Below are 19923 nucleotides of genomic sequence, written 5' to 3' on the forward strand. Positions count from 1 at the left end.
CAAATGCTTTTTTTTTTCATGTTAATTTAGACTGATGCTTCTATTTAAATTTTTAAACTGATGCATTGCACACCGGAATAGCACAACAAACTGACTGTGATTTCATAATTTGACCTTTTAGGTTAGTTCTTTAGTTATTTAGAAGAAAGATTCTTTACTTTGATCTGTGTTACATGTAAATTTTAAAATTAGGTGTTATTAACAATTGGTTCTAATATGGTTGCTGATGTAGCCATATATCTCCCCTACATTAAGACATCTGTTCCTATCCCTCTGTCATATTCTTTCCTTCAACTCTTGATATAAGCCAATTTCCTCAATGCTACACCCTTCTCCTAAACCAAGGGGTCTTGTTTTGTAAACCAGTTGGTCATCTCACTAATGCTGGTGACATGAAAAAGCATCCAGTACACTCTGTAAAGTGGTTGGCACTAAGAAGGGCATCTAGCTATATAACCCATGCCAAAACAGATATTGGAGCTCAACTCAGTTCTTTGACTTGTCGGATACTGTCAAAGTCAAATTGTGAAATATGGATACTAAATGATAGGTGCAATGCCAGAAATTGAGGTAGAGGGCTATAATGTTTATTATGTGCACTCCAGTACTTGACTGGTATTTTTCAACTAATTTTTAAAAATATTTTTCTCATTATTCACCTATTTTCTAGACATTAGTTGAGATTTTCTCACTTTTGGATTGCACTAAGATAACCTTCAAGATGAGAGATAAGTAACATGTAACCTTTTCCTTGTGAACTCATTAGTTTATTCCTTATTTTCTAAATCCAATTAAGCTCTGCTACATAGCTCTGTCAATTCTTCAGAAAAGCTTGCATTTATTTCTTTTTTCTATTTTAAAAGAATTTATGTAATCTGTCTCTTCTCATTCACCAACTATTTTGGTAATGTGGTTCGTTTTGTAGTTTTTACCTGTAGTAACATAGATGTTGCTATAGCATTTAGAAGCTGTTTCAGTCTCATATTCTGAGCCTTGTTTTTTTTTTTCTTGTTTTCACTTCATATATAAAACTTTCATCTATTTTAACCCTTTTGATACCCACTCTCCTGATTCTGTCCTTAGTTCTATGGTATAAATTCCCTCTTTTAACCGTTTATCATTTAAACCAGCCATATCTGACCTAAATATCCTATCTGTTTTCTGTTCAAACCAGCCAAATCTCATCTCTCACGCCTAACCTACAACATCATTCTACAAATAAACAATCACATCATTGAAATCTTGAAGCTGCAAGATAATGCATGATTGATTCAAAACAATGTGAATAAATAAATAAGTATTGCATTTGACAGAGTAATCTGAATGTTAAAGGGTTAAAGTGATCTAGATTAAAACCTTCCATTCAAATTCCATGTTAATTTGTGTTCCAAACACTAGCTTAATGACAGCAAAGTTATTTCAGTAAATTCTTCATCATTTCAAAATTAATTGAAACAAATGTAATGTATTTTAGCAGAAACATGGTATCAAAAAGATTAAATAGGGGATATCAGAGCCAACAATGGAACTCCTACGTGATTGCTCATAGTAGCCAAATCACCCCTAAATTGTAGGGAGAACATAAGAAAATGGAGTCCTAGATATGTGGTACCTGAGAAATATTAAATAGGATGCTCATGGTGGGAATGACTTCAGTCAGTGGTTTGCCCTGTCGATCTCTTTTACTCTTTTACTTGTTTCAGCATTTTGTCTGTCTTTACATTCTGAGTTCAAATTCTGCCAATGCCAACTTTGCCTTTCAACCTTTTGGGGTTGATGAGATTAGTACCAATTGAATAACGAGGTCTATGTAATTGACAAGCCCCTCCCCCAAATTTCAGACTTTATGTCTATAGCAGAAAGGATTATTAAGGTGGTGGGATGGCAGAATCATTAGCATGCCAGAAAAACTATCCTGTGATCCTTTCCAGACAAAAAAGACGTCATCAATAAACTGTAACCAGACGTCACCAATGAACCATAAATGTTGGTTCATGACCATGTAGGGATTTGAATGTCTTCAGCAACTGTGTCTTGTTCACAGCTGCTGAAGACACTCACTAGGTTTGATTGGCCTGCGGCTATGGTGAAAGACACTTTCTAGAGTATAAATAAAAGCAAGCAAATATTTTCAAGAAGCTCTAGCTATATAATGTTAAGCTGATAATAAACCTCTTCAGCTTAGAATAATATTCGCTCAAAAGTAATATTTTCACAGAATTTGATTGCTTTTTTCAACAACTAGAGGAATTTGAGTATGTTGAATTGTTTTCTTTAAATATACAACAAAACGCTCTTAATGGATTTGAACTCAAACCATGCAGTTTTGAATACATTATTCACTCAGTTGAATGCATTATTTAACCAGTCACTTCATCACTGGTGTGTGTGTGTACATGCACGACTACCAACCTAAATGCAGTGTGAAACATTTTCAAATTTGCAGCATGTGTTTACTCCTCTTTTTGTCTTGATTTCTTTGGAATATTTTCTCCTATTTAGTGGTTCTCTTGTTTCTTGTCACAGAATACAAGCTCTGGTAAAAAGCAACACCCCCGCATGTTTTAATCTCTCTCTTGTGTATATGTAAAACAAACATGCACACACACACATACATCCACACGTGTATTCATATATGCATGCATATGCATATGTGCATACATGCATGCACAACACATCTTTTTAAATCTCTTTTCCTGTTTGCTGTTTTCATTTGGACCAGCCTCACATATGTCACAAATGTTGCATGTTGTATAGAATCAATGAATGAGATTCTGTGAATAAAATGAAAGATTGAAAGAACATGAAAGATTGAAAGAAAATGTAATATTTGAAATAATCTAGAGATAGAATTTAGATTCTAATGTTGTGAAAGAGTTGTGAACAAATAAATGAATAGCATTGTATAGAATTTGAGGAAAACTGTTGTATTGAATAGAAATGGTTGTGAAAATGATAAAAAAAAAAAAAAATTTGCTGGCATTTAGTTTATCATTCTTACTACAAAACACTTAAAGTCTTTTCATTTTGAATTGTTTTGATTGCTCAGATTAAACGGATGCGACAACTGGAAGAAGAAAAAGAGATTCTGGAACAAGGAATGGAAATAGTACAGTCTGCAAAGCGTTGGTATCAGAAGCAAATTGCTTCAGTTGATGATAAACAGAAAGTTGCTGCTTGGTCATCATACAATGTGAGTTTATTTCACTTCCTTTACGCTCAATCAACTTAGTATAGACCTAGTCGTAGTTTCCTTGACTTTCTCAATTTATTTATTAATTTCTCTCACAAAAGACAGCCAGGTTAAATCTCAGGATGTTGGGCTACAACAGGGTGTTGAATGGGATGACAATGAATTAACTCTTTAGTATTTAATCTGGACATATCCGACCCAAATATTCTACCTGTTCTATGTTCAAATCAACCAGATCTCATCTCTCACACCTACCCTACAATGTCATTCTAAAAATAAACAATCACCTCATCAAAATCTCGAAGCTACAGGATATTGCATGATTAATTCAAAACAAGGTGAATAAATAAGTATTATATTTCACAGAGTAATCGGCATGCTAAAGGGTTAAGACTAATAGCAACATGCTGTACTACAGATCTGTGCAACCCATACTAGCATGGGAACATAGACAGTAAAACCAGAATTATGATGATATATAAATAGTATTGAAATGAATTGCTAACAATGACAGTACAAAAAGAAAAGCAATAAACACTGGAACCATATCGTTTTTTTATTCTTTTCTTTAGTTCTCATTCAGTTGAAATAATGAGGAAAAGCTGATTCTACTTCTCTTTTGTTAGTAGCTTCTGTCCATTTCTTTTCTTCTTTTTCTTGTTAGTAGCTTTTCTTCTATATTTATTACTTCTCTCTCTCTCTCTCTCTCTCTCTCTCTCTCTTGCTTATTGCCTCACTTTATTCTATTGTCTAGTTAACACAGACAGAAGCCACTTCCATTTACATAACTGATTTTTATCCTCATCTTCATTATCATCATTTGTTGTTAGCATCTTTCCTTTCTTAATAAAAAAAAAGATACAATCATCACAACTTTTCTTTCTTCTATATTAAGAAAAACAAAAAAAAAATTCAGGTTTCGTACCTATCTAAGAGAGACACTAGTGTAGGAGGTTGTAAAAACATTAAGCCTTTTGGTACCAACCTATCTAAGACCACCTCTGGTTCCATGATTTAAGCTTCTTGTTTTAAGGTGATCTAAATTAAAACCTATTAAAATATCATACTAATTTGTTTCAAACGCCAATTTAATCATGACAGAATTACTTTACTAAATTCTTCTTTAATTTCAAAATTAATTGAAACAAAAGTGTATTTCAATGGAAATAGAGTAACAAAAGGTTTAAAGAGCTGGACTGGGTACTTTGTTATACAACAGGGTGTTGAATGTTGTACATAGTTTGGTGTATCACCTTCTTGGGTTTATATAAAAATGTTTATTTTGTCTTTCCTATTTCATGAGTTGAAAAATACAGAGGAATATTATATGGGATATCTACACTCTTGTGAGCAATGTGGTTGTGTGGCTGAGAAGCTTACTTCCCAACCCTGTGGCTTTGGGTTCAGTCCCACTGCATGGCACATTGGGCAAATGTCTTCTACTATTTCTACTATAGCCCTAGGCCAACCAAATCCTTGTGAGTGAATTTTGTAGAAGGAAATTGAAACAAGCTCATCACCATCATCATCATCAACATTTAATGTCTGTTTTCCATGCTGGCATGAGTTGAACTGATTGACAGAAACTGGCAAGGCCAGTGGCTGCACCAGGTTCCATAGTCTGTTTTGGCTTGGTTTCTATGACTAGATGCCCTTTCTAATGCCAACCACTCCACAAAGTGTACTGGGTGCTTTTTATGTGACACTAGCACCCACACCAATGTGTGTGTGTGCATGCATGTGCATATGTGTGTGTGCGTATGCATGTGTTTATAGTTTCTTCCATGAAAAACATGTTTGGCTCTGGGGAATATTACTTTGCTTGGAAACAGGTGAGGGTTGGTGACAGGAAAGGTATCTGGCCATAGAAAATCTGCCTCAAGCATAGAAAAGTGGGCATTAAATGATTATGATGATGAGTATGATGGACTAATAGTCTTGGATGGGTTTCATTATGTCACCTATATCTCCTTTTTAACAATAGTTGGCCTTGAGCCTGGAGAAAACAATGGTTATCATTTGGGGTGGTGACAGCATCCTAGAGCCAACTTTATTATTTTTTAAATTTAAGTCTTGTTATCTTCAAAGAAGTAATATCATATCATTTTCTTTCTAATAATAATTCTTTCTAATTTTGGCATAAAGCCAGCAATTTTGAGGAGAGTGAAAGTTAATTATGTCAACCCAGTGTTCAGCTGGTATTTATTTTATCAACCCCAAAAGGATGAAAAGCAAAGTTGATCTCAGTAGTATTTGAACTTAGAACATAAAAAGCCAAGAAAGATACTGCTAAGTATTTTGCCTAACATTCTAATGATTCTGCCAGCTTGCTGCCTTTTATCATATTTTTTTTAAATGTTGTTTCTTGACTGATCCTATGAGTTAAGTGATTGTAAGCATGATTCGTATCAAAATACTAAGTTGTAAAATTCATGCATTTTTGGAAATGCATGAATGGCACAACTTCATTTTGGAGAAAGCAATGAGTCACCATCTTTTCAGAAAAATAAGACACACACGTAGCAATCTATCTCTGGAAAAGTGATCCTTTTTATAGAAAGAAATATATTAGAATCAATTCAATTAACTATACTCCCTTCCTCTCTCTCCTACAAATACTGGCTTTGTTCACAGTCAAGGGAAATCATTATTATCCATGTGAAATCAGCTGCTATTTTTGTCTGTAATTTTCATTAACTCTAACAAAATAGCAACTTGAATGAATTGCAAGCTGAAATATGCTGCTGGCATTTTGTTGTCTTTGAACAAGACACTTGCATTTTATGTGGTTAACTTTAACTAATTTTCAATAATAGGCTCCAGATATTCAGGGAAACTTTCATTCTGCAAATGCTGCTGAAATTGAAGTTAAAATACTGGTCTGATGGAAAACCATGGTTTGTGAAATGATCAGGAATATTATAATTTACAACTTCAGTTGGATGTGTAATTTACAATGATTCATTATTTGCATTGTATATAGAATAGCTAACTCCCAGCCAAGGGGTCTAGGATTCATGTCATACCTCTGGCATTGAGTTGCATCCATGACCAACACAATTTTTAAACAGCTTGGAATTACAATGCTAAGTTCAATTCTTTCTATAGCTACAACTACATGCAAAGGGGATTTACTCCTCATTTGTTTAATACTTTAAAAATTGCAGATAAACACTAGCTTTCTAAATCTTTGGGATTTGAAAATTTGAAAAAAGACAGTTTTTTTTTTTGTTTTGTTATAGGAAATATCATTAATAAACGGGTGCCATTTGTGTGACACCAGTACCTGCCATGACTGCGATTTTGCTCAGATTGATGGGTCTTCTTCTGAAGCACGACATAATGCCAAAGGTCTTGGTCATTGCCCCCATGGGGCCCAACACTCGAAAGGAAGTCAGCCACATATCTAAACTTCTCATTAAGCCTTTTGCTACTATATTTTTGTTGAAATACACTATCTTCATTTCAATGAATTTTGAAAATAATGAAGAATTTAGCAAAATAACCTTGTCATTACTAAGCTGATGTTTGGAATATAAATTAACATAGAATCGTGAGGAATGGTTTTAATTTAGATCACTTTAAAACATGGAGTTCGTATTAGAGAAGCATGGGTCACCTTGGGTAGGTGGGTTTCAAAAGGGTTAAACTTCACTAAATCTATTGGAAAGTGATTGAATCTGAATTAAAACAAAAGCTGCCAAAAGATATTAATTTTTTTTTTAAATTCTTCATTTTGCAGGATTCTTCATTAGAAGCAAATCAAGAACGGATGAATTTTCAGAAAACCAGGATATCTGAAGTCAATCAACAGTTAAGAGCACTGATTGAAAGCTCAGAGAAGGTAATTAGGTGTTTTATTATCACTTTGTCACTTCATTTTGTTTTGAGTCTTGCTTCATATATCATCATTATCATCATCATCATTATCATCATCATCATTATCATCATCATCATTATCATCATCATCATTATCATCATCATCATTTAACGTCCGTTGTCCATGCTGGCATGGATTGGATGGTTTGACCAGGGCTGGCAAGCTTGAAGGCTGTACCAGACTCCAGTCTGATTTAGCATGGTTTCTACAGCTGGATACCCTTCCTAACATCAACCACTCCGAGATTGTAATGTGTGCTTTTACGTGCCATTTGCGTGACACCACAAATACAACTTTACTTGGCTTGATGGGTCTTCTTCTCAAACAGGACATAATGCCAAAGATCTCGGTCATTCGTCATTGCCAGTTACGTGACACTAGCATCATATATGCAGGTGTGGCTGTGTAGTAAGCAGTTTACTTCCCAGCCACATGGTTCCAGGTTCAGTCCCTTTGCATGACACCTCAGCCTGGAGGCTGACCAAAGGCTTGTGAGTGGATTTGGTAGTCATAAAATGGAGACAAACACCATTCCTCCATGTGATCAGCTTGAAAATTGTTAACATATTAAAATATTTTTCTTAACATGAAACTAATGGTAGCCTTAATACACAAATAAAGAAATTTTATCCATCAATGTAGTGTTGAGCACTCATTCTCATTGTTTGACATTTACATGTATGTATATATATATATATATATATATATATATATATTATACATCTGAGTGTGTGTCCTTCCCTTGACATCACTTGATAGTTGTAAACTAATGTTACCATCTTGCAAGCAGCGTTCTCTATTTTCAATCTTCCATGAAAGCATGTCTGGTCATGGAGAAATATTACCTTACTTGGAAATAGGTAAAGGTTGGCAACAGGAAGGGCATCTAGTTGTAGAAAATCTGCCTCAAAAAAATTCTGTCCACTCCATATGAATGTGGAAAAGTGAACTTTAAAACAATGCACAGGAGTGGCTGTGTGGTAAGTAGCTTGCTTACCAACCACATGGTTCCGGATTCAGTCCCACTGCATGACACCTTGGGCAAGTGTCTTCTGCTATAGCCTCAGGCCGACCAAAGCCTTGTGAGTGGATTTGGTAGATGGAAACTGAAAGAAGCCCGTTGTGTGTATATATATATATATAAAAATCCCCAAAAAAAATCGATGAACAAGCACAAAAAACAACAACGCAAGGATGTGGTACATGTAAAAAATTAGTAGACACTCAGAGAAGGAAAGAAAAGTGGTTTTACATTTCAAGCAAAGCTCTTCTTCAGAAACAGAGGAAAGTCCAATAGAAAAGGAAGACGGAGAAAAAAAAATCGACAACGATTCACATGTGGTTGTGTGTCTGTGTTTATTCCCACAACATCACCTGACAGCTGATGCTGGTGTGTTTATGTCCCCATAACTTAGTGGTTCGGCAAAAGAGGCCGATAGAGTATGCACTAGGCTTACATAGAATTAGTCCTGGGGTCGATTTCCTCGACTAAAGGTGGTGCTCCAGCACGGCCACAGTCAAATGACTGAAACAAGTAAAAGAAAACAAAAGAATATGTATATATATATACACACACACACACACACATGCACACATGCATCATTCTCACTTTTGTTGATGAGGTTATCTTGTAATCACAACAGGTTGAGTCATTTAGCCATGTAAAACTGCATAAAAGCTGTTAAATTCATATATGTCCATATGGTGGTCACAATCTTCACTTTCACCATTATGACCTGATCATTGACACAATTCCATGATGAAAACCTTAACACACCCAAGAAGTAAACAAAGCCTCTTTTTAATTGTGTATCTCTGTTTTTAAATGGCTACACTGTTTTTCCACACCAATTGTTTCACTCACTGTATAAGTTAGTGAATCAAGGGTCATATTATCTAATAAATGCTTTTCCTTTTATTGGTTTCCTTTGCTCTCAGCTGTTCTCAACCACTTTTTGCTAATGGACCCCTTTGATTCCTATTTTACTCTACTGAACCTCCATGACGATTCAATGTAAATAAAAAAAAATTCTACTCTATTTTTATAATAAAATATTATTAGGAATTGTATAAAAAATGTTTAATATTTTGTGTATAAGCAATTTATTGCACATGAACGTTAACAACAAAATTTTATACAGACACCCCCCCCCCCTGCAAATGCCATATGGACCCTGGTTGAGGGCCACTGCTCTACATGGATTAGATGGATTTCTATAACTTTAAGCTTTACTGACTCAATTTTACAAGCTTTGGTAATGTTATGTAAGTCACTATATATGTATTTATTTTACTTGTTGGATCTGGAGGAAAGAGCAGTGTTCATGGCTTTTGTCACTTCTCTTAGGCGAGTGAGATTGATGTTATTAACGATCCTATTGAATCTTTGTATGTCAGTACCTGTGGGAAATACATGAGCAAAGATGAAATGTCAGAAGGCCAAAGCTCTAAGAAGGAAGGACTAAATGAAGTGATTAATGCAGGGCTTGGAAGGTTGGACACAACAAGTTTGGTTAGAAGAGGAGAAATAAGTGGTTCAAGAAGACATAGCCAACCATTATAGATGCAGTAGGAAAAGCAGAAGGAGAAAACAACATATCTGTGTGTCTTTCAGTGAACTTTAACCCTTTCACTGTGGAATCAAATGTTATGATTATTCCAGCAATGATGTTAAGTATCTACCAAAGAAATAGAATTGGTATTTTCTGCAAGTCATAAACTTGAGATATCTCAACAAAAAATAGTTTCAAAGATGACATTCCTCAACAAAAGGCACAGACATGACTGTGTGGTCAGAAGCTTGTTTCCCAACCACATGATTCTGGGTGCAATTCCACTGTTTGGCACCTTGGGCAAGTGTCTTCTAGTATAGCCTTGGGCCAACTAAAGCCTTGTGAATGGATTTGGCAGACAGAAACTGAAAGAAGCTTGTCGTATATATGTCTGTGTGTTTGTTGTCTTTGTGTTAATGTTTGTCCCCCACCACTGCTTGACAACTGGTGTTGATGTGTTTACATCCCCATAACTTAGGAGTTCGGCAAAAGGAACTGATAGAATAAGTACAAGGCTTAAAGAAAATGAAAAAAGATAAGTACTGGGGTTGTTTTATTCAACTAAAAGTTCTTCAAGATGTTGCCCCAGCATGGCTGCTGTCTAATGACTGTTACAAGTGAAAGATAAATGAAGAAAAGACAGATTGGTAGATTGGTATATAAAACTACTTTCCACAGTTAACAGTAATGAAATTTTGAGTGGATATATCTGGGTTAAGCCAATCAGCCAGATGGGGGTTTTTTTTTTTATTTGGATGTGGTTTAAGGTGCCCACGTGCAGAAGCTGCTGTGCCAGCACCATTCCAGGATCTTTCTTCATTTAAGCCTGACATTGTATCAAATGAGAAAAAAGACTGTTTACATTATTTTAGAATGAACAATATTAAAGATTTATGTATCCAGTCATCCTTTGTAATTTGATTTCATTTTATGGGTTAAACATGTGCTGAACTTAAACATATACTGCTCAAACTCACTCGCCAAGTCTTGCAAATATGGTTGTTGGTTAATTACTAATTAACTAATTAATTTTCAATGAATCTTAAGAAGATTACCAGTGGTATCACTTCTATGTATGCTTGCATCCTGAGTGTGTTGAATTTAAAGTCTCCACCTCCTCCTCTTCCTATGTACCAGCAACATCATAACAGCTACTATTACCATTGTCAACATATCTCCCAGAATCTCATCTAGTGCTTGATTGAGTAACCCAAATGTTGGTATGGTAAACATGGTTGTGTGGTAAGAAGCTTGCTTCCTAACCACATGGTTCCGGGTTCAGTCCCTCTGTGTGGCACATTGGGCAAGTGTCTCCTACTATAACCTCGGGCTGACCAAAGCCTTGTGAGTAGATATGGTAGATGGAAATTGAAAGAAACCCGTTGTGTATATATATATACACATGCACACACGCACATATATGTATGTATTTGTGTGTCTGTGCATGTACATACACACACATATATGATATGTTTCTTTCAGTTTCTTTCTACCACATTCTCTCACAAGGCTTTGGCCAGCCTGGGACTACAGTAGATGGCATTTGCCCAAGGTGCTATGCAATGGATCTGAACCCAAAATCATGTGGTTGGGAAACAATAAAAACATTTATTAATAAAAACAATAAAAACATCCTGGCCAATTTTCCATTCTTACATTTTTTGAGAATGTTGTAACTAAACCAAAGCTTTCCTTTGTACCATCCATATTCTTGCCATAGAGTTTCAGATCATCCACAAAGAAGCAATGTTGATGATTCTCCTGTAAGCTAATCTCCCATCTTTTAGGTTTCTTTAGCAAAAAAGGACAAGAGGTTTACTAAAAGTATAGACAGAATCATAGAGAGAGAAAGAGAGAAAGAGAGACTGTCTCTGTGATTCTGTATCTTTTTAGTTACAATAGAACTATTTCTATTAAGCTTCAGAAAGATGGCACAGGATGAAGGTAGGTTGTCTTTGGCCTTGATAATGGCATCTTGAAGTTTACCAAATCTAGTCTATAGAACTGTAGCATCCATGAGTAGGTAACACAGTCAAATGCTTTCTTGTAATCCAGCCAGACTGTGATCAAGTTCCTCTTGTGTCTCTTAACTTCTGACATCAGTTCTTTTTTTCTTTCTCACTCTTTGTTTAGCTACTATTACTATCACAATGGAAAGCATTGAGCTGACAGAATTGTTAGATGGCTTAGGCGGTGAGCTGGTAGAAACAGCATGCCAGGCAAATGGCTTAGCGGTATTTTGTCTGTCTTTATGTTCTGAGTTCAAATTCTGCCAAGGTCGACTTACCCTTTCTTCCTTTCAGGTTCAATAAATTAACTACCAGTTGTGTACTGGGGTCAATCTAATCGACTGGCCCCCTCCTCCAAAATTTCGGGCCTTGTGCCTAGAGTAAAAAAGAATTATTAGATTGCCGGAGCAAATGCTTAGCAGCTTTTCTTCCAGCTATACATTCTGATTTTAAACTCTCCCAAAGCTGACGTTGCCTTTCATACTTTTGGGGTCAACAAAATAAGCAGCAGTTAAGCATTGGAGGCTGATATAAATAGCTAACCCCTTTCCACAAAATTTCAGGCCTTGTACCTATAGTAGAAAGGATTATTACTAACAGGAAGAACAGGATCAGACAGGCTTTATACATTCTATATGTGATATTCTGGCATCCAGTTGGCCAGTACTTAATTGTCAGATGAATTTTATTGTTTTGGGGTGTCAGTTTTGTTTCTGCCGGTGCTAACCAGCTTCGTATGTCTATGTTTCTACTAAAAACTTGCTGGTAAAGGTCAATCAGATACCGCTGACAAAAGTTCAGTCTTTTTGTTCTAGTCTTCAGCAATTAAGTCCCTTCCTGGTGTTTCCCTATCCTGATGTTTTTGATTACAGTCTCAAGGATGTGTGTGTGTGTGTCTGTGTGCATGCATGCATGTGTGTGTTCTTATGTATGCACATGCATGCATATGTTTGTGTGTAAGAAGGCCTCACCCAGAGACCAACACTAATCATTTTCTTTGTAATGAGCAGCTATTTTTCACTGATGTTAATTACATTACATTACATTATTAATAAAAGTATACCTTATTTATCAATTAGTATCGTATAGCAAATGTGACATTTCATACTCGACCTGATATGTCAATCAATTAGTTCTAACTCTTAACTCTCTCTCTCTCTCTCTCTCTCAGCTCTCTCTCAGCTCTCTCTCAGCTCTCTCTCTCTCTCTCTCTCTCTTAGCTCTCTCTCTCTCTCTCTTAGCTCTCTCAGCTCTCTCTCTCTCTCTCTCTCTTAGCTCTCTCTCTCTCTCTCTCTCTCTCTCTCTCTCTCTATCTATCTATCTATCTGTGTATGTGTTTGCATGTACCATTATTTGATTTTATCAAACATTTTCTTCCTTCCTGTCTTTGTTTCCTTATACTTTTACCATTACCATTTTGCTTTCACATATCCTTTCTGTTTTTCCCTCATTAAATTTTTTTCCCTTTAACTCTTACTCATACAGATATGTGCATGCATGCGTGCACACACACACCTCTCTCTCTCTTTCTCTCTCCTCAAACGCATATATATAAATAAATAACAAAAATAGACAAAGTGTCTAGTATTAGTGTAAGATATATCTAGTATCAAATATGCATCTAGAGTTAATGAAACATGAGGATGGGAAAAGAACTGATGAAGTGGAGCTTTCAAACTAATATCTGTTTCTTCTCAAGTCATGTAGACTTCCTTTGTCATGATTACCATCATAAATGCAATGAACCAGTGATTAACCCATGGCTAACCTGTAACCATAGAAACAATTGTTCAGAAAATATGATATAAAATAAGCACAAGCATGGCTGTGTGGTAAGAAGCCTGCTTCCCAGACATATGGTTTTGGGTTCAGTCCCACACTGTGGTGCATTGGGCAAGTGTCTTCTACTATGACCTTGGACTGATCAAAGCCTTGTGAGTGGATTTAGTTAATGGAAACTGAAAGAAGCTTATCATATGTATGTGTGAGTGAATGTGTGTTACTTGCCTTGATGTTGCATGATTGTTGTAAACGAATGTCACCAACATGCAAGCAGTGTCCTTCATTTCCATAATAATGTCTGGTGATGGGGAAATATGACCTAACTGGAAATAGGTGAGGGTTGATGACAAGAAGGGCATCCAGTTGTAGAAAATCTGCCTCAGGAAATTCCATCCGACCCATGTGAGCATAGAAAAGTGGATGTTAAGATGATGAGGAATGTTGAGGAATAATGCAAGTGGCTTCTCTTGGTTCATTTCAATAAGCATATAAGGTAATGACAGACAAGGTGAATCTCCTCACGGTATAGTGGCTTTTATTTTTTGTTATCAATTATTTTGGGTTACCAAACAACTGCAGTGTTTAGAAAAGTAACAAATACTGTTTCTATTTTCTTGTGGCTGTGTATAGTGTTTGATGAGTATGGTTTGCAGGCATGTGATAATTTGGTGCAGCCTTTAGCCATTATGGTACCGTATATTTGGTATCACTGATTTGATATCAGATGTTTTAATGTGTCTCTTGTTTTCTCTCTCTGTTTACATGTGTGAGCATATTTCTCTTTGTGTTTGAGGAGATGGAATGTGTTTATGTCAGTCATGTTCAATTAATAAACTGTTGCATCTCTTTCTCTCTCTTTCTATCTGTATATGTATATTTCTGTGTGTGTGCATGCATGTGTGCATGTTTGTCTGCAGTGCCAAAAAATACTGTCACCAAAATAAGTTCAGTGTGCCAAATCACTAACGTTCAAACAGTCATGCCCATCTGATTCTGTGACTGAGGAAAGTCTGTGAGTATAAAACAACATCATATTAAAGTTTTGTCCTATTTCTAGTTCATTTCAGAGTTTGTCAGTTTTTTTTTTTCCAGACATATTACAGAAAACATTTTCTGTTGGATATATTTTTAATTGGTTCCTTGCAGGTAAAATTATTTCAGTGGAAGTTTACTACTTTAGCTAAAGCCAACTGCTCAGCCATTAAGCAACAGAAATACCTAGCTTTTGTCTGGATTAAGTGAAGCAAATAGATCAACATAGTAAATAAAATAAGTGACACAGACAAAAAATTGGTAACACTAGAGTGCATTTTGAATAAAGATCTATTGCTTTTTTTCTGCAAAATATTTTTTGTAACTAAACTATGGGTGTTGTTTCCAAATTTGATTTCAGAATTTGTGTACCATTTCGAGTTTTTTCAGAAACACATTTTCAGATTTTAGCAATGTAGTATGTATGATATGCATATATTAAGTAAAGCAAAAGTTGTAGTTATAAGGTATAATAATTAGTAGAGACATTTTAGTTGTTTTATGAGAAGTTCTAGCCCCTTTTCTACTTTGTTTAGATACTAATTCTATGAATATTTAATTATATTTTATAAACATTTTTTAAAAATTGGTATTTTTTATTATATAGGCGCAGGAGTGGCTGTGTGGTAAGTAGCTTGCTTACCAACCACATGGTTCTGGGTTCAGTCCCACTGCATGGCACCTTGGGCAAGTGTCTTCTATTATAGTCTTAGGCCGACCAAAGCCTTGTGAGTGGATTTGGTAGACGGAAACTGAAAGAAGCCCGTCGAATATATGTATATGTGTGTGTGTTTGTGTGTCTGTGTTTGTTCACCCCCTCCCAACATCGCTTGACAACCAATGCTGGTGTGTTTACGTCCCCATAACTTAGTGGTTTGGCAAAAGAGTTCGATAGAATAAGTACTAGGCTTACAAAGAATAAGTCTTGGGGTTGATTTCCTCGACTAAAAGTGGTGCTCCAGTATGGCCGCAGTCAAATGACTGAAACAAGTAAAAGAATAAAGAGTATATATATATATATATATATATATATATAGTCATGCTGTAACTGCTTTGTTTGCCTTGTAGCATTGAAATCACTTTCATATTTCCACAAATCATTCAATTGTGTCTATTGTAGATGTGATATTTATATTTCATACCTTCTTACCTTTCTTTTAAATGTACTGAGTAGCCAATCAGGACAGAAACAAAAATCATTTCCTTAACTCATCAAAATACATTTTAAACTGGTCCTTGGACTATGTCTGAAAAGTCATTCATCGAATTTATATCAGCATCTCATTGCATTTAAACAAACCATTGATATCATAACAGTAAACAATATCATATTCCCCACTGCAGAACTACTGCAACACATTTTTTTTCTCTATATTAATACAAGATTGTTGTTGCCAGAGTGCGTGAGTTATAACGGTTTAACCTGAATCTTAATAATACAAATATGCATGCATACATATGTGCATACCTTGCATGCCATGCAAATGCAGAACTGCATATAATTTAGATGTTTTCACTTTTCAATGAGCAATATGATTGTGATTTCTGCTGACAATATCAACTAATTACTTAATTACACACAACTCCTATAATTTTGGGAAAATTTATCACATTTATGGAAGTTGTTGTTGTTGTTATTTTTGTTACTGATTTTTGTTATTATATATACATTCTAATAAAGTTGTGCATTTTAAATGTCAAAGTTTCAATCCATTAGGAACAACATTCTAATTAGCTCTTAAATTTACTAATTCCTCTGCTCTGCTAATTATTCAATTGTACCTGATATACCAATTATTCAGTTGGGAAAAATTGCAGCTTACATATGAATTAGTTTTAGATAACAATCAAGCAGTTTTAGCTGTACTTTATAACATGATTTTGTTTCTTTTTTCCTCCCTCTAAACTGAGTTTTGTGGCTGTTATAATGTTGCATACAGAGGAAAGAAACTAGAATTAGGAGAAGGAGTAGAGATAAATTTGAGAATTATACAGGTAAACTTGTTACCTCTTGTAGGTTGCTAAAACAAATTTTAATGATATCAAAGTGTTAATTAGTATATTTGATTAGAGATAGAAAGAAATATCTCAAGTTGTTACCTGTTATCATTTTGGTAAATATACTTACGAGAATTTTCAAGGCTTATTTTGAGTTTGAGTTCACAGTCCAAAATGGTTAAGTATTCTAGAAGTTTATGAATGATGTAACATAAAAAGTAAGATTCTCTATACTCAAATTTTCAATGCAATTTTGATTCTTTAATTTTGCTTCTTATCACTGGGACTGCTAATTCCTTGGATAAATACATGAATGTCAAATCTTCTTCTTGTTGCATCCTAAAAATCTCAGGTTTGATCTTTAAGTTAGATATAATCCCTTTGAAAATAAAAGATATACAAATGCTTCTGCACTGTAGAGCTAATTTCTCAGTAAACCAAGTCTGCAACTTCTAGATGGAAGCTTCACTTCATACTAAGCATTTCCTATTTTTACTCTCCTAGAACTGCAATTCTATGAATTTCTCTAACTACCCGCTTTCCCTGTATCAGAACCTTCATGGGTTGTATTGTCAATGTCAGTTATCCATAGAGCCCTGTCCAGTAAGGTCAAAAAAGGCTACAATGACAATCACTTTTCACATTAACTAATAGTAATAAAAAGAAAAGATAAATGAATGCTTTTAAAAATGTCATAGATATTGTTTTTTAATTGTTATTTATGGTGCAGCTGCTACAGCTGGTGGAAAGCTCTATTAGATATTTTACATGAACTAATTTATTCCCTCACTAGTTCAAATTTCACTCTAAATTGATTTAGTTTTGATCACTCCTATGCTATTAAAAAAGGTTCTGAGATCAATTTAATAGTATGATTTATTTCTTTACAAAATTTAATGTTAATAAGAGAAAAATATATTGTAATGGCAAAGCATAAGTGTTACTTGCAAACAAGAATGATTTGGTAGTATTATCCTTTTGATGTTTTAGGTGTTTATGTAGTCACAAGCTGACATAGATATCCTCTACCTTAATCCAATAGAATATTGAGGATTTGACAATCAGAAGGCGGGAGGGCCTGCACTAACAGTTGGTTGCCACTTAATTTCAACCGAGTAAATTGGAGTAACTTGAAATGAAGGACTTTGCTCAAAGACATGTTGTATAGTCCAGGAGTCAAACCCCAAAATTTTTAATCATATGGTCAACATCTGAACCACTAGGCCACATGGCTTCTCTATAGTATTATAGTAATAGTAATAATGATTTCAGATTTTGGCACAAGGCCAGTAAGTTTGAGGAGGGGATTAGTTGATTATATTGACCCTCGTATTCCACTGGTACTTACTTTATCAACCCTGAAAGGATGAAAGGCAAGGCGGATCTTGGCAGAATTTGAACTCAGAATGTAAATGCTGATGAAATGCTGCTCACCATTTTGCCCGATAGGGTAACGATTCGGCCAGTTTGCCACCTTATAGTAAAAGTAATAAAAATAATAACTTTTTCTACTTCATTTGAGGGGTGGGGACTAGTTGGTTGCTTTAACCCAATGATTCTGCCAGCTTGTCAGCTTAGTAATAATAATAATAATAATGATTTCTGTGTCCATCCACAAATACTTAAAGAAATCCTGTAGCTAATTAATTTGAACTGAGTTTATTGCAACTAATACTAATTTTAATGACCCAGTTGAAAGAAAACTGAATTTGATACTAGTAGAATTTGAATTGAGAACAAGGAAGGATAATAATAAAGTTCTTAAGTATTTGCAGTTAGTATAGTGTATAATTCTTTCTACCACTCCACTGCTCAGTTAATAACAACATCATAATCATTGAATATTCACTTTTCCATGCTGGCATGGGTCAAATGGAATTTGTTGAGGCAGGTTTTCTACAGTCAGATGACTTTCCTGTTGTCAGTCCCACCTGTTTCCAAGGTGGATAATAGTTCCACATAAGCAGACATTGATTTTCATCAAAGACTAGAAATGAACAACCTCACTTGTATGATGGTGATGTTTGTTTACAACAATGATGTCAAAACAAAGGTACACAGAAACACATATGCACACACACACATGATGGATTTTTTTTTTCAAATCCACCCTCAAGGCTTTGGTTAGCCTAGGGCTGTAGTAGAAGTCATTCTCCCAAGCTGCTATGCAATAGGGCTGAACCCAAGAGTTCATGGTTAGGAAGCAAGCTTCTCAACCACAGCTATGCCTCACCTACAATAATAATAATAATTTCTAACATACACACAAAGCTGCACATTTTTGTTGGAAGGAAAATAGTTGATTAAATTGACCCCGATACTAAGTTGACCTTGGTAGGATTTGGACTCAGAATGTTAATAGCAAAGGCTGATACTGTAAGAGAATACCAGCAGCAGTTACTAGAGATTACTGAATGATGTTAAATGAGAGAACACCATCAGGAGAGATCTAAAGAGAAAACACAAAAAGAACACTGATAGACATTTAATATCAAAGTAAGCTATTTGAATGTTCTGAAAAATATCCATTAACTTTGTTTATATAACAATGAATCAAACTGAAAAAAATGATGAAAATGTTGAAAAATAACTGTATAAGATGTACAGTAATTTATTTGTAAATTGTTTGTCTGTAACTTATAAAATTAATGTATTCCAAATGAAACACAAAATGGTGTAAATGGACACAAGAAGAATATGAATGTATTCTACAAGTATATATTAGATACAATCAATTCCCCAAAATGAAACTCCTACAATATTCTCTTAATGAAATTTGGAAAGAAAATAATCATGATTTAAACATAATGTTGGATCCTAACAAAACAGCTAACTAAAGAAGAAAAATTCTCAAAGCCAAAACATACAAGAAATCAAAGTAGGACATTTAAAAGAAAGAATATATAACAATAACAGATATGGATAAATGATCCAGAAATAAAGATCTGGAACTAGAGATAACAAAACTTTTTGCGTGTCGCCGGCACAGGTGCCAGTGATATGACACTGACAACAGCCACAACTATGATTTCATTTGACTTGATAGGTCTTCTCAAGCATAGCATATCGCCAAAGATCTCAGTCACTAGTCATTGCCTCCATGAGGCCCAACATTTGAAGATTATGCTTCACCACCTTGTCCCATGTCTTCCTGGGTCTCCCTCTTCCACAGCTTCCTTTCACTGGTAGAGATCAGAACTTCTTCACACAACTGTCCACATCCGTATGCATCACATGACCATACCAGTGCACACCACATCTGATGCCTCTTATGCCCAACTTTTCTCTCAAGACATTTACACTCTATCATACATGCACACAAACACTGCACATCCAGCGAAGCATACTAACTTCATTTCTTTCAAGCCTACACATGTCCTCTGTAGTAACAGCCCATGTTTCACTGGGGTGTAGCATGGTTGTTTGCACACAGGAATCATACAATTTGCCTTTCACTCCGTGGGAGAGGCCTTTTGT

At 35.2% G+C, this 19923-nt stretch overlaps 1 protein-coding gene across 2 annotated transcripts in view; it reads left to right on the forward strand.

Annotated features, from left to right (window-relative positions):
- The window catches only part of LOC106880544 (suppressor APC domain-containing protein 2), a 92497-nt gene that overhangs the window by 66810 nt on the left and 5764 nt on the right, over positions 1-19923 (forward strand). For both annotated transcript variants that reach the window (XM_014930533.3, XM_089344266.1), the window contains 2 exons: positions 3050-3193; positions 6936-7037. In XM_014930533.3, coding sequence (XP_014786019.1) covers positions 3050-3193; positions 6936-7037 — 246 coding nt within the window. The remainder of the gene's footprint in view (positions 1-3049; positions 3194-6935; positions 7038-19923) is intronic.

The sequence above is a fragment of the Octopus bimaculoides genome, chromosome 2 (assembly GCF_046866305.1).
Source record: "Octopus bimaculoides isolate indiv1 chromosome 2, ASM4686630v1, whole genome shotgun sequence".
Classification (NCBI taxonomy): domain Eukaryota; kingdom Metazoa; phylum Mollusca; class Cephalopoda; order Octopoda; family Octopodidae; genus Octopus; species Octopus bimaculoides.